Source organism: Chroicocephalus ridibundus, chromosome 24 (assembly GCF_963924245.1).
Source record: "Chroicocephalus ridibundus chromosome 24, bChrRid1.1, whole genome shotgun sequence".
Taxonomy (NCBI): Eukaryota; Metazoa; Chordata; class Aves; order Charadriiformes; family Laridae; genus Chroicocephalus; species Chroicocephalus ridibundus.
Window position 1 is genome coordinate 747,221 of NC_086307.1, and position 14,315 is coordinate 761,535.

General features: G+C 51.1%; 1 protein-coding gene across 7 annotated transcripts in view; it reads right to left on the minus strand.

Annotated features, from left to right (window-relative positions):
* R3HDM2 (R3H domain containing 2) overlaps positions 1-14,315 on the minus strand; it is a 54,065-nt gene that overhangs the window by 11,632 nt on the left and 28,118 nt on the right. For 3 of the 7 annotated variants that reach the window (XM_063359300.1, XM_063359305.1, XM_063359303.1), the window contains 12 exons: positions 12,432-12,630; positions 11,258-11,299; positions 10,300-10,386; positions 10,007-10,133; positions 9,167-9,245; positions 8,346-8,405; positions 7,521-7,661; positions 6,818-6,926; positions 5,504-5,599; positions 4,012-4,043; positions 3,860-3,913; positions 1,250-1,482 (listed from right to left, as the gene is read on the minus strand). In XM_063359300.1, the coding sequence (XP_063215370.1) occupies positions 1,250-1,482; positions 3,860-3,913; positions 4,012-4,043; positions 5,504-5,599; positions 6,818-6,926; positions 7,521-7,661; positions 8,346-8,405; positions 9,167-9,245; positions 10,007-10,133; positions 10,300-10,386; positions 11,258-11,299; positions 12,432-12,599 (1,228 nt within the window). In that variant the 5' untranslated portion in view covers positions 12,600-12,630. Of the gene's footprint in view, positions 1-1,249; positions 1,483-3,859; positions 3,914-4,011; positions 4,044-5,503; positions 5,600-6,817; positions 6,927-7,520; positions 7,662-8,345; positions 8,406-9,166; positions 9,246-10,006; positions 10,134-10,299; positions 10,387-11,257; positions 11,300-12,431; positions 12,631-14,315 lie in introns of those variants that run through there. The other 4 variants (XM_063359301.1, XM_063359304.1, XM_063359299.1 and 1 more) reach the window with 3 other exon arrangements.

Here is a 14,315-nt window from a genome sequence, read left to right on the forward strand (position 1 = left end):
AATAATCAGAATAAATGCAGCCCTGAGCACAATGAAAACAGGGTCCCAGGGGATGATGTAGGCACCTTCACACTGCAAGATGAGCGTGTGGTTTTCAAAGCCAGGCTGGGTGCTAGAACAGCAGCCTGGCTGCCTCTTGGATCCATCCATTTTATTTGAAAGGATTCTTGTGGAGAAGCCGAATCACCCACAAGCACCAATCTGCCTTCCCTCCCCAGTAAAACGACAGCTCTCAAGCATTTGGGGACCTGCTGCCTACTCGTGAGAATGGAGGAAGCCGGACGGCGAGACAACACTGGATTTTGCTCACTGATATTGCACAGCGATTGTGACCAGCTGCCATACGGCTCCTCAGTTACCAACGGACCACTAAAATGAGAGCAAAGACCTGTGCTGCCTCTTCCACAAATGCCTTTCACAAGCAGTCAGTTGAAAATAAAGGACTCTGCTCCCCGCTGCCGGAAGGGCTGGTGCCCTGCCAAGTGCAGCACACATCCTCTCGGGGAGCCGTGCTCAGGAACGGACCAACAGTGACGCCCCCAACGCTCTCCGTGCACAGGCTTTGTGTCACCTAGACGGAAAAGGACGAACTGACCTGAAGCAGGCAGAGAGACTTGTGACCCTAATTCCCTTCGGTGCTCCTGAAACCCTGAGCTGTATTCAACAGCTCTGGAAGAGCTGCAGGCCCCTCTCCCTGCTGTTGTGTTTGCTCTCAGGAGCATAGCGAAGCATTTTGAGAGAACATCGTAGGCAGATACCAACTAACGCAGTCTTTGTCTGATGAGTTAGACTGTGCGTCTGATGAGACAGACTAATTGGTGACACCCTTCCCTGGACCTCCTTTGTTGGAAAGCAAGGAAAAGTGCCAGATGGTTTCCCCTGGTTAAGTCTCCTGAGGGCTGTGAGGGATTCTGGGGAGCAGAAAGGAATGGCAACACAACTTGCAGTAGAGCAGGGGACAGAAAACAACAGAAAACTGGTAGCTCAAATTCCAGGGTATGGGACTAAACAACGTCCTGTCTCAGATAAGTCTACTAAAGGGAAGGAAGATCTGATGGTGAGCACTGAAAAAGCAGATGACGAGCCAACTGGCACATCGCAGGTACTGAACACGTTCAGGTGATGCCAACCATGTCCCCCTTTAACCAGAGTCACTGACCGGAGCGTCATCAGCCACAGTCCCCCAACCCGAAGACGCCGTCTGCCAGGTGCCCTCTGCAGAAGGTGTGCAGGGAAAACAGTACCGTACCTGCCCGGGACGTTCTGCTGGCAGTGCTGCCTTTGCTACTCCCAATGCTGTCCCCCCGTGTCAGGATGGAGATGCCACTGAAGCTGCTGGCTTTGGTAACAGGTGGTCGCAGGTTGCGGATGGAGCCATCTGAGTCTGTGCTGCTCCACGGCCGAGGCTCCAGCGACTTTATCTCGCTCTCTGTGCTGCTCTGGCGGCTGCCTGAGGCCCGGTTCAAACTGTCCCGGTTGCCCCTGCAGAGACCAGAGGAGTTAGACGGCACCTCCAGCGGGAAGGGGCAGCGGCAGGACCTGCAGGTGCTGCATCAGTACTGCCACCCCGGGCTGGTGAGCCCGGCCAGCCCAGCCAGCCTCCGGCTCCGTGACACAGCACGTCGGCACTTTGTACAGGGATCTGACAGCAAACAAACACCCTGAGTCACAGCTTTCTTGGGCATGCACTGTGAAGACCCAGACACTGCTGGTCTTCCTTGGCGTGTGTTGAGAGCTGGCTCCTGGCCCTTTTCCCGAGCCAGATCCCAGCCTGGAAGAGACGCCAGCAGGGTCAGAGCACGATCCCTTGCTGAAGCCCTCCTTGTCTCAGAACAGGAAGCTTTTAAGAGAGGCCTTGAGACACGGCTGATGGAGATCTCGTGAGACCACTTTCCACCGCAGCCCCGGTGAGGTTTTCTGCCCAGCGGGGACAGCTACACACCGGCGTGTTGCTACGCTCAGAGCTGGGCTCCCACCCATCACCCTCCCCTGGCCCCAGGCCAGGTCTGGCCGCAGCAAAACATCCCAAGCAGTGAGCCGGGTTTATCAGCCCAGCTAAGGATCGTAAGCACAATAATGGGTTCCTGGGCCTTCACCGGGGAGGAATGGTGAGGAAGGCAACACTGGAAGGGATGCTTGTGCTGAGCCTGGCAGCAGCTCCACGCAGCCACGGGGGAAAAAAGATGAGGCTTGGAAGGAACTTCCGAGGTGATGTCCTGGGCTGCTGGGGGCACGCGAGAGTCAAAGAAAATACGTCTCTTGGAAAATCAGTACAATGGTTATATCCAATGAAGTAATTGGACTGTGCAGCCTCAAACCCCAAATGACAGTTAACTAACAGGCGTCACTGTCAAGCTCTTGGGCTCTTTGCAACCTAAATTCTGAAGGTAGCTCCTGGGGATGTCCAGAGGTGGGGACAGTGTTTGCGTGTGCAGGGAAGGGGCATGTCATGGCCTCTGTTCTGGCCCAGCTGCAAACCCTGGTTCCCTGAGAACCCAGACCCCTCTCAAGCTGATTACTGCTAACCCAGCAGTAGAACGGTTCTGCTTTTTCTACAAATGCTGCCCAAACTCCAGGCACACTACCACACCTCGCTCTCTGAGAGCATTGCCCCAGCAGCCTTGGCCTGCCCTACAGCTTCAGCCATGCCTTCCTCTCCATCACCGCTACTACAGCCCGCTTCCAAGCTGTCCACCAGCAGAGAGCTCCCTGCAATCTGTGCTTCAGCAGCATTAACACGGCGCTTCCACGCGAGTGAAAGAGCGCGCTGTACTGCTCTGAAAGCTGGGCTTTGAGGGGGGCAAGTCCGTGGAGTTCACACAGCCATCGTCCCCAGCACCACCACTGAGGGAACCCCAGTCTCTGTCGAGAGCTCAAAATGGTCCCGATGCCACATATTCTCCCTCTCCCCAGTGTGGGAACCACAAAACAAAGACAGCAGTCCCTCTTTAGGGACTGGCACAAGAGTCAGAAAAGCTCCTAGCGCAGCCCTGGCTGCAGCTCAGCCCCTAAAGCTGCAATCACATCAGCAACCGGCTTTTGCCACTTGCTGGGTGAGTTTTACTACAGCCCCGCGGCCGATCTGAAAACTACAGCCCCCGCCTTGAACACCACTGCCAGACTCCAGGACACAGTCCCTGTACCTGTGCCGAGGACACTTGATTTTCCATGACAGTGACCCCCCGACAGCCTGACCCACGCAACAGGCGGAGAGGGGCAAAGCTGTTCCTACACTTGCTTGGACCCTCCTGTCCTGTTCATACAGAGCTGCTTCACCGCTAGGGCTCTGGCCGTTAAACGAGAGGACAGCAGGCAGCAGGGTCTGTCCCCCTTCATCCTGCTCTTTATCCTCACACCTTCAGCAGCCTCCTGCGGCAGGTGTCTGGGCAAGGGGGCTCATCAGGCTGACGCCATCCTTCAGCCCTTTCATCCACAGGAAAACTACTTAATACGAAAATGCTGCTCAAACGTGTTCCCAGTGCCCTCTGCAGCATACTCTGGTTGAAATGGAAAGCTGAGACACTTCACTGTCACCATTAAGTAATCCAGCCTTTATAATCAGGGATTAGGGACAACCCCACCTTAACTGGATGCTGATCCTGTCACTCTAAGGGCAGGGGCTTTCCCATCCTTTTGGGAAACGAGGCAGAGTGGTTCGAAAACTGCTGGAATCCTCTGGCTTCCCCATTCCTCCCTGCCATGCCCACCTTCCACCCCTCCATTTCAATTGATGAATCAGCAAAAAAGGACTCAGAAATTGATGTTGCAAAAAATACAACTTCAATAACTTCACAAGCAGCCATGCATGGGGCAAACTTACTCAGCAGGACAATGTACAAGATAAGTCACACAGAGATACCTAAAAATCTGCCTCCGTTTGTGAGAACTAGAAGAAAAGGCTTCTTTGGAGATTCTGTCGGTTAACATCAGAAAAAAGCATCATTATAGAGTCATGCAGTCCTCCGAAGAGAAAGCCAGAGATACAAATAGTGTCTGCTAAACAGTACTAACCTGCTGTCAGTGAGATATCCATTCTGGCCAGTCTGGAAGCACAGAAAAGACATGGAGACGGGAAGGAAAGAAAAGGGAGACTTAGTAACTTTGAAAGCGACAAACCCAGGCAGTTTCAAAGCAAAAAGGAGCAAAGCACTAACAGTACGGGACTCAGACACAGTTGGTTTGTGCACCGGTTCCACGGTCATTCAGGAGTCTTGCTGAGCCTTCTGCACACCAGTCCCATTTGGGTCTCCACCCAGGCCCATTAGGAGCCTTTCCTGTTACCCGTGGCCCTGAGACCTCTCACGAGTTTGCAAATCTGAGCCCTCAACTCCCCACGTCATTGCTCTAAGGCAGCTTTGACGGTAGCTTTGTCAATGGAACGATCGAGGCCAGACATACAAGGGTCGTTATTCGCTAAATGCAGGCACAATTATCAGAGCCATGAAAAAAAAGGCAGAGGGCTCAAAGCCAGCCCAGCCCGCCCTGTGACAGTCACCCCTGGCTCTGCAAGTCAGACACAAGGCACTGGCTCAGCCCATGGACACGGAGCAAAGGTAAGTACGTGCCCACAGGCAGAGCTACTTACTAACGGGTCTGGACGGCTTTGGGCCCGTGCATGTAAGACAAGTCCATGATCACAGCTGGCTGGAGAGTCAGCAGCTGAAGCCTGGTGACTTGACTAGGGACAGTGGCTGCCTTGACGTCCTCCTTGGGCAGGCACGTGGCAATTCCCATTAGGACAAATGAAAGGCATCATCCCCAAGATGCTCAAAAGCAGCAGGCCAGGAGCTGGACTTTGAACACGATCCATGGCAGATGGGCACTTGGAATCATCCCTGATTCCATCATTTGCCATTTGGCACAGCACGGAGAGCTGCCTCCAGCTGGCAGACAGCACTCAACACAGCAGAGCACAGCAGCCTCTCTGAGCCAGACGTGAGCAAGGAACACGGCTCCAGCTTAGAGGAGTTCCATGTAGGGAGCAGAGATCTCAAGGAAGCAATAACCAAGCTGGACACTTCATAAGAAGGACAATAAACATACTGCCCAGGTTCATCCCGTAGAGGGACGGAGCCCTGCCTGATACTCCAAGGCCAGCGCTGCTTGGTCAGGAGGTTGAAGCTGCAGCACTGGAGAGAAGCTGGGGGAGGCAGCTGCTGCTTCTTGCAGGTTCACCTATTGATTTGCTAGTCATCCCAGAAACACCACTGCGTGAGCTTAAATCTTGCTGGGCAGCAAGGAGAAAAACTGCCTCCGTCAGTCCCTACTGCCCCTTGAAACAGGCAATTTAGGGAAGGAGCAGACTGGGGAGTGGTGGTGTGTCTCCTCTATCTCAATGTCTTAGACATCTTTCTTAGGAGCTGGCATTAAACGGTAGATACCAGGAGCACTGGGAAATTTGTAGAAAAGGCAATGAGGAGACCTGACCTCGTAGTATACTCAAGGACACCTTCTGCCACAAAGTTCCAGCAGGGTACCTGGCAAGTGAGTCATCCAAGCTTACCTCTCGTGCAAATATCCGCTCCCTGACCCGCTGATACTCTTCCTCTCGCTCTTCTATAGATTTGCTCCTTCTCCCATCCTGCAAGGGGAGTCTGATCTGAAGGGACAAACACATCTCAGCGGGTCAGCAGTTGCCAATGGGAGCAGGGGGCGCAGTCAGCTGCTGCTGTTTCTACGTAGCAGTGTAAGTGGATGCAGATTACGGAGTGTGTGCATGATGCCTGGATGCAATGACACAGCCTCTGCCTTTGCACCTACCTTCTGGACACCTATGTCTAGGGATGAGCATCCTGGAGGTCTTACTGCACTCCACCTCCTGGATCGAGCACAACCACTCTGCCTGAACTCTGCCTGATTCGGAAAGGACAGATCAGGAATATCACCGTGTGCTTCTGAAAGAGCCTGTTCTCAGGGGTCACGAGCTAAAGGCCACTTTTTGCAGCATGTGCCAACAGAGCAAACTCCCGCTCGGTCGCGGATTCTGTGCTTCGTGGGTAGCTGCAACACCTGCAGAGTGCCACCACGGGGCAACCAGAAACTGATGGTGATTGCAGTGACCAGCGGGGAGCTGGGGACTCCCCGCTCCCTGCGGGGACATGGGGAATCCTGACGACTTACGTTCAGAAACACGACCAAAAGCAAGGGACGGGGGTACGCTGGGGTGACGTAGAGATGGGAGCTACAAGAGCAAAGAGCACGAGATCCCTGGTGAAGAGGTCTCCTGTCTCTTGCCCCGTTTTTAACGTTCAAGATTCTGTCTGACACAGGCTGGGAAAACAGCCACAGATGAACAAGCTAGCTTTGCGTTACAGGTGTGGTGCCACCCGTGACAGCCCAAAGGCAGCCAGAGATTCAGGAGGGTTTTTAGCCCCGACAGCTGGCAACGCTGCTGAGCTCCAAGTGCATCATTTTGCCGATGGTTTCCTTCCAGCAGCACTGCGAGGTCCTGACAACTTCACAGCTTGACTCGCTGCAAGCCCCAGGGAGGGGTGGGAGAGATGCTCGGCAACACTCAGCTCTGGGGTATTTCCAAGGAAACCTTAGCAAAAGGCTTCACCTTAAACCCTGGCCCAGCCGCCAGCCGATATTCAGGGTACAGAAAAGTACCCCCCATAGAACCCACACAACTTCTTCAGGCATTCCACACTATTTTGTAAAGTTTTCATGATATATCTAGATGCTGCTGCTTGTATGGGGTGGAAGCTTCTATTAAAGAAGGTTACTGCAAGAAACCCAACAGAAATTTAGAGTTGTTCTCAGAAAAGTCGTGTTTGACGTTCACAAAGTATGCAGGTAACCCATTGCCATCCCTTACCTGATTATCATCTCGGTCCATGCTGGTATCATCTCGTTTTAGGATAAACCTCTGCGGGAACTCTGCATTCTTCTCATCTTTGATGTGCTCAGAGAACCTCTGCTCAGGGCTGCAGGAAGAACCAGCCCTTGTTAGAAGGACAAAAACGGCACAGAACCATCTTCATGAAACCACTGCCTTGCAGGGAGCGAGAGGGTGTGCAAAGCTGTTCGTTGTGTTAAATCTCTCCTCTGTTTGATGGCAACACGTGCTCCTGCCCCCTCTCTGAGAACCAGAGAGAACTAGGAAGGGCTTGCAACTACATACACTTAGGACTGGAAGTGAAGGATTATTCTCTCCTAGGGAAGGGATTTGCCCTTCTCTAGAAAAGGCGAAAGAATGCGGTGTGGAACGCATCCTGCTCTGGACCGTGCCAGGGCTCTGTGTCTGGGGGTCACGTGGCACCGGGAAGGGAAGTGAGAAGGGAAGTGAGAAGGGAAGGGAAGGGAAGGGAAGGGAAGTGGGAAGAGGGAAGAGGGAAGAGGGAAGAGGGAAGAGGGAAGAGGGAAGAGGGAAGAGGGAAGAGGGAAGAGGGAAGAGGGAAGAGGGAAGAGGGAAGGGAAGGGAAGGGAAGGGAAGGGAAGGGAAGGGAAGGGAAGGGAAGGGAAGGGAAGGGAAGGGAAGGGAAGGGGATGCCAGCCCAGTTGTTCTCCCCCCCGCTTACATTCGTGTGTTACTGGTCTTGTTGATAATGACTGCCTTCCCGGTTTGGTCAACGTTATGGTCCATGCCGAAGTAGGCAGCTACCCGGTGCAACAGCATCCTATGGTAAGAGGTCATCTGAGGGAACTTCTTAAACTGATTGCTAAGAAGAGAGGAGAAAGCATTAGAATTTAGAAGGCCTGGAAACAGACAACGATAATCTGACACCAGAAGAGAGATCAAGGCCAGAGGTGCCTTAAGCAGATCCCAGATCAGACCGTGCCACCTATTCCAAGCAGTTAGTTATGACTCAAGTGCAGCTTCTTACACTGAGTGTGAGCACGGGCTCACACCGCCTTGCCAGCCAGAGTTGGACTGACCCAAGGGCTCAAGCTGAACATGCTGCTCCCAAAACAAGCCCAACTTGTGCAGAAACGCACGTGTTTGTTTCTAAGCAGGAACAGGAGCCAGAATTAGTACTTATACTGCAACTTCTCTGATCCTGTTGGATAAAGAAGTTTTCCAGCTCTGCTGCAGACACCTATTCTATCTCTCCTTCTGGGATGTGAATTCTGCCCCTGGTTTCTCCCCTCCCAATTTATGCTAGGAAGGGAAGCACAATGGCACTCATCTCCTTCACAGGGCTGTGGTGTTAAAGCAATTGAGACCAAATTGACATGATACTCAGAAACCTTGTACATGGACAAAAGGAGGCGGAGGATGTGCGAGCACAGAAGCCTCCTGACCAGTGTGCCCAAAAGACCCTCCCTTCTCCCTCAGGTGCCCAAGCTCCTAAACTGTAAGTTACGAATCTCTTTTGCTTGACACAAATGTGATGATCACTTACTTGTTATCACTAATAAATTCCAGAATCTCCTGTTCTAACTTTAGTAGCATCATTCTATCCCTGTCAAGAAAATAAAAAGGAAAAGGCCACCTTTAGAGAGAGCGAAACACAGCTTTCTCTGCCTGGTACCCCCCTCCCAGCAACAGAGAAAAGTCACAAATACCTGGAGCAAGCAACACTATTAATCAAGCTTCACACATCCTCCAAAGGAATGAACTAAAAAACTTCACATTTTTTCATATAGAGCAAATTAATTGCCAGACTTTTTTCAGTTTAAAGTAGCTGTTTTGCTAACAGCACTTGGCTTTTGGTAATTCTGAATCTCTGCTCTGCTGGGAGCTCCACTGGTAGAGACCCCAGTTCTGCCATTCCTATGCCAGCATTCGGCTCGATTACGTTTATTACTGACACAGCAGCATTTCCTGTAGAGGTTGCTATTTGACAATCATTTCTAGAAAGGGTTTTAAAGCAATCAAGATTCTTTCCTGCTTGCATTCAAACAAATTATTTTTCCTCTTTCTCTCTCTCTGTAATACACAATTATATGTTTTGATTGACTGCAGTATATAAAATTACAGTTGTGCTTTTTGTTTCTACACTGCCCCAGCTCTAGTAATGCTCTCTGAATTCCAAAAAAAGTAAAACACACTTTCGGGTACTTTCTGTACTTGCTGTAGCCCCCCCTCCTCCCAAGATATATGAACACACACACACGTGCCCGCAAACAGCATGGGTTTAAGAGTCAAGCAAAGAAGCACTGGTCGCCAGGTATTCCCTCCCTTCACTCCATCAGCAAGTTGTTTTACTGACTAGGGACCTACCGTGGGTTTTTTTTCAGTGTATTTACTAAAAATTCATGCAAATCTATTCCAGTGGAGTCTGTATATTCCTGGCTGGAATCTGAAACAACAACAGCAGCAGAACAAATTAACACAACACTGCAACAGAACAGACTGAAGGGAAGGGGTGTGTGTCTCACGACACGCGTGAGGATGATGCCCCCACATTGCTGCCGGAGGAAATTCAGCCCCATCCTCAGCACCGGCTATTCAGGCCAGGAAGAGAGGACGAAAAGCCCAGCCTGTCACAGAACTGCCCAGGCTGGGACCTGTATCCCCTGGACTCAAGTCCAGTTTCCAGCACAGGCTCTGAACGCAACCTCTAGGTCAAGTTTCTCAATCTGTAAAATCGGGACTGGATACTCTTTCCCCTCTGGGCAGCGGGAGGAATTTGCTCCCCAGAGTAAATGCGTATCTTTTAGCCATTTCTACGCCCCAAAATCATACATGCAGGATCACGCAGCAGAAACTTAGCTCACCTCCTTGCAACATCACACCTTGCCACCTATGGCAGGTTTTATAAAATCAAACCTAGACTGAAAGCAAGAGTCTAAACAGTGAGCCCTCTTGGGTTTGCACCTGCGCGTTAAAAACTATGAACTATGCAGGAAGCCTGCGAGCCTGATGGCACACGTGCCAACCCAGAGAAACCCTCCTCCTCCCTCCCCGTGCTTTGCTCCAGAAAGGATGCTATAAAAACGATACATTCCTGTACAGTCACCGGCAGAAATAACCACCCTGCTCCCAGCAACCGCACCGCTGGCCAGCAGAATCATCAAGGCAGGTAAGACAGGACCTGCCCGGTTCAAAAGAGCACCTGACCTCGAGACAGCATTTTCCTTGGTGCCTTTTCTTTATTCTTGTCTTTTTCTTCTTTCTCAGCCCCATCTTTCGTGGACTTTTCCTCTTCCTTGTCAGAGGGGCAGCTCACATGCAACTGAATGATGTCCTGAAACAAAACAAAGTGGGCTGGTCTGAGCCACCGGACGCTCCCTGCGATCGCTGCCGTGGCTGGAGACACTGGCAGCTGAGAAACGCATCACAGAACGTCAGGGGATTCGGATGCGGATTTTCGGGGATTCCACACTCCACAGCTTGTCTCATTCCAGGCCTACCTGGGACTCCAGCAGCCCATCTACAAAGGGACTAGACGATTCTTCACATACAGCCAAACTCCTGACCAGTTTAAGCTTTGAATTAGACTGGAGAAGGAAAAGAAAGACTATTGTTGAAACACCTCAGCCAAAACACACAAATTTAAGTTCATGCTGCTCCATTACCGAGCCACTCCTGCTGCCATTGTTAATGAAACTGCTAAAAAAGGAGGACTACCAAACCAGCCTCCTGCAGCAACCAGGAATATGCAAAGGCTTGGAGTCCTAGAGCAAACCGGTTCTGTCCTTCCTTCGGTCTTTGATTAGGATTTGAACCAACCAGATCTTAGGTGAGCAAGTTCACTGCCTTAACTCACGCGCTCTTTGATCTCTTCAGCCAGAGCAATTCCAGCCTCTCCCCTGCTCACCTCGCAAAAATTAAAACTATTAACAAAGGATATAGCTGAAACCAACTGTTTTATTGTTTTTTAAGATGTGAAGGTTGTTACTGTTCTTAGTTAAAAGCCTGTCACCCCATTTACACCTCGCCTGTCTGACCTGATGACTTTGGTTATTTTGGGTAATGTAGTAGTGCTTAGAGAAAATGCTTAAAATAAAACCTGCATTTTCCGGACTCTTGGTAAGTTGACTCACTTGGGTGACAAATAGGAAAAAATATATCAACCAGTCACATGAGATTCCAGGCGGGATCAACAATCTGGAGAAACGCCTGAGGTGCACAGGCACGTTCTGCCCTGGGTATGGTCAGGGCAGGAACTGGAACCACAGCCTGTTTGAGTCCTGCACAGAGTCCTGGCTTTTAAGACCAAACAGAACCATTATATATTTTTCCTGAACCATCATGAGCTGCATGTTGCTTCTGGAGACAGGGAAGACTTGAGAGTACCATCCTATGGCTGGGATCGTGACTCAGCTCAGAACGGCCACAAGAAGAACGGCACGTCAGAAGAGGTCATACCTTGGCTCTTTTTCTGGCATGTCCATGACTTGAAGTTCGCCTCTGTGGAGAAAGGAACGAGAAGGCAAGAAGCTTAACCCGAATGTGTACACTGTAAACGGCATTTGCTGTGCAAGGCAGCACAACACTGAGCATGTAAAATCGTTCTGAAGAAAATCTCTACCTGACAGCAACGGAAGCGTGCGCAAAGAGGAAGACCTGGAGAGCTGCCCTGCCAGGCCCCAGGCGGGCAAAAACCGCTTAAGAGACTTCGCCCGGATTAGACCCAGCTCCTCTGTTTCTGACAGACCCAGCACAACTGTGGCATCTCAGGGCGTACGGGTGAAGGGGTAGGACACAATTCTAAGCAGGAAAACTAGAAGTCTTCTACCATTCCTAGGACATGAAGGGTGTTCTAACACAGCGGATGACGAGAGGGACACACTGCTGCTCTGATTTAAGAGACACCGAGGCATCTGTTATCCCTACCTTCTAAGAAACCTTTCCCCATCCCACATTACGAAGTGAGCAAACTCAGGCTCTTTGTGAGGAACAGTGGTGTCTGCCCAGGCAGCGGATGAACAAATCTGGCACCAGACACCAGCTTTAAATACAGAAGCATTCAGCAGGTTGTTGAGGGTGGGCATTTCTTCAAGCTCAACACTAAGCCAAAAGCACACGTGACAGGAGAGCAGAGCAGCAGGAATGAGTCCCACCACCCTCCAAATGATGCTTGCACAGGGTTTGGTTTTTTTCCTTGCTGAAATCAAATCCCAGAACGTTCACTTCCTATTTGGGCATTTTTAACGACAGCAAAGCAACGGCCAAGCACCATCCCTGAAACCGAGCTCTCCCCGGGATGCCTCCACTTCACGTTAAGTCATTAACCAATCCTCAGGTCAAAGAAAGGAATAAGAGGGAGGTAACAGCCATGGGACCCGAACCTGGTGACTGAGCACACGTGCCCCCAGGAGCGCACCAGTCTCATTTTCTCCCAGGCTCAAAGAATATTTCAATTATCCCACTCTGAGCAGGACAGATTCAGCTGACGCGAGAGGGAGCAGCCGCTGAACAACCCCGTACGGCACGGGCGGTGGGCACAGGCTTCGGCCCCCGCCAGAAGGGACAGTAACCAGCTTGTGTTTGCCCCGGGGAAGGAGAGGGCCCAGCTCCCCAAGCTGGTGATCCCACTCACCTGGGATTCCTGGCGCACGCTGACCTCCTCCCCTCCGTCCTTCTCCACCTCCTCCTTGCTTGGTGACCTGGATACGTATTTGGTTTTGTTCACAGATTCCTCAACCACCTTTTTTTCAGACTCCTTCATTATTTCCAAAGACTCCTGTGTTACGTTGCTGTTTGACATCTTCAGAGCCCTACAACGGAGCAATGGGCACCTGTTGGAAGAGGTGACAGAATGGGTAGAAGGGAGTCAGGGGGTGGAGAGAGTTTCTCTCTGGAACACAAACTCTTGCACACGCAGGTTGTAACTTCCTTGTAGCTAATCTTGCGTACAAAGACCCCAAACCAAGCACTCCAACGACAGCCCACCCACTCACCCCCTCGGATGCAGCACCTGGCTCGAGGGGACCTTGCAGGAGCTCTGTGATTCTCACCGGGACTCTGGAGACGCCAGCAGGGATGAATAAACCCTCTGAGATAGACAGAGGTCCCCAGTGCAGGTACTCTGCCAGTTAACTTCTTTGCGAGGGAGAGACGGAAGGTATCCCTGGCGCTAGCAAACATCCAGAGGCAGGGAATTCTGCAGGTGAAATAACCTCAAGCAACCAGAGGAGGTGTGCTCTGCCCCAGGACAAACAACAACAATCTGCATTTTCTTCCTCAAATCCCAGCCCAGTCCTTCTTGCAATTAGTCAAATCTTCAGTGAAAAAACAGCCCCGTAACCAAGACATTGTTCTGGTTCTTCCTGGGAAATAAAGTAACCCCTGACATCTTCTCTCTTATCTATGGTTAGATACTTCAGGAAAAGCAGGAGTCAAACCATAACAGTCAAATTACAGATTAAGACCAAAAAATAACGCTTCCTGACAAAGTTGCGTTTAATTGCTTCCTTTTGATAGTACGAACACAGGCAGCCCACAGAGCCCCTGAAACCACCTCTGAATTAGAGCGGAATCTAGACAAGGCAGGAACACGTGCCTCAGTCTGCTGACAGTCTTAAACAGGAGCAATGAACGTGTCACACGTCCATTCATCAAATTAAGTGTTAATTCCAAACCAATTGTCTAAATCAAAACGTCAGCCCTCTCAGCTAACTCAAAGCAGGCCTCTTGGAGCTTGGGTGAGGGCTAAACCAGCTCATGTAGGGCTGCGGAGCGATTCTGGTAGAGACACGCGTCTGCAGAGACGTCTGAACCCGACGCCTGTCCTGGTGAGAGATGAGGAGGCTGGATACGGGCAGGATAAAAGGCAGGCCCATTGAGACAGGTTTCCAAAAAGAAAAAGGGAATCCTACATTTGAGAGAGGCTCAAACAAAAGGCCTGGGCACTGGAAAACACAGCTGATATTTAACAACTTGTTTTATTAATGACTTTGGCAGAACGTGGCTGAAAAAAGAATCGGATCTCACAGAGATTTATTGACTCTTGGCTCTACATGGGAACTGCTAATATTCATTAACCAATTCAACCTCATTCCCCCTTAATTTGTGGGGCTGATGAACATAAAACATGTATTTGATTCTTATCGCAGCTACTGGAATCGGTTCCAGATAGAAAAAGCAAGAGAGCGCAACCAATTGCTTTTAGTTGATGGGTTCTTACAGGGATTTGTAACAAACTCGTTAAGGCGTTCAGGGCAGAGCCCCTGGTGCGAACGGAAAAGGCTGGGTTAGAGGCAACCCCCCGTGGCAGGGCTGCAGCCAGAGAAACCACGGAACCACGCAGCGAGTGTGCCCGGGAGATGCCAGCACCGCAGGGGATCGAAGCGAGAGGACGGGGCAGGACACCTACCGAGCACAGGAGGAAGGTCCCGTCACCCGAGCTTCCCCCCACACTTACCAGCCTGTTCTAGACTGACAATGAGCTTTTCCCCAGCAATACGACTCACTGCTGTCAGTT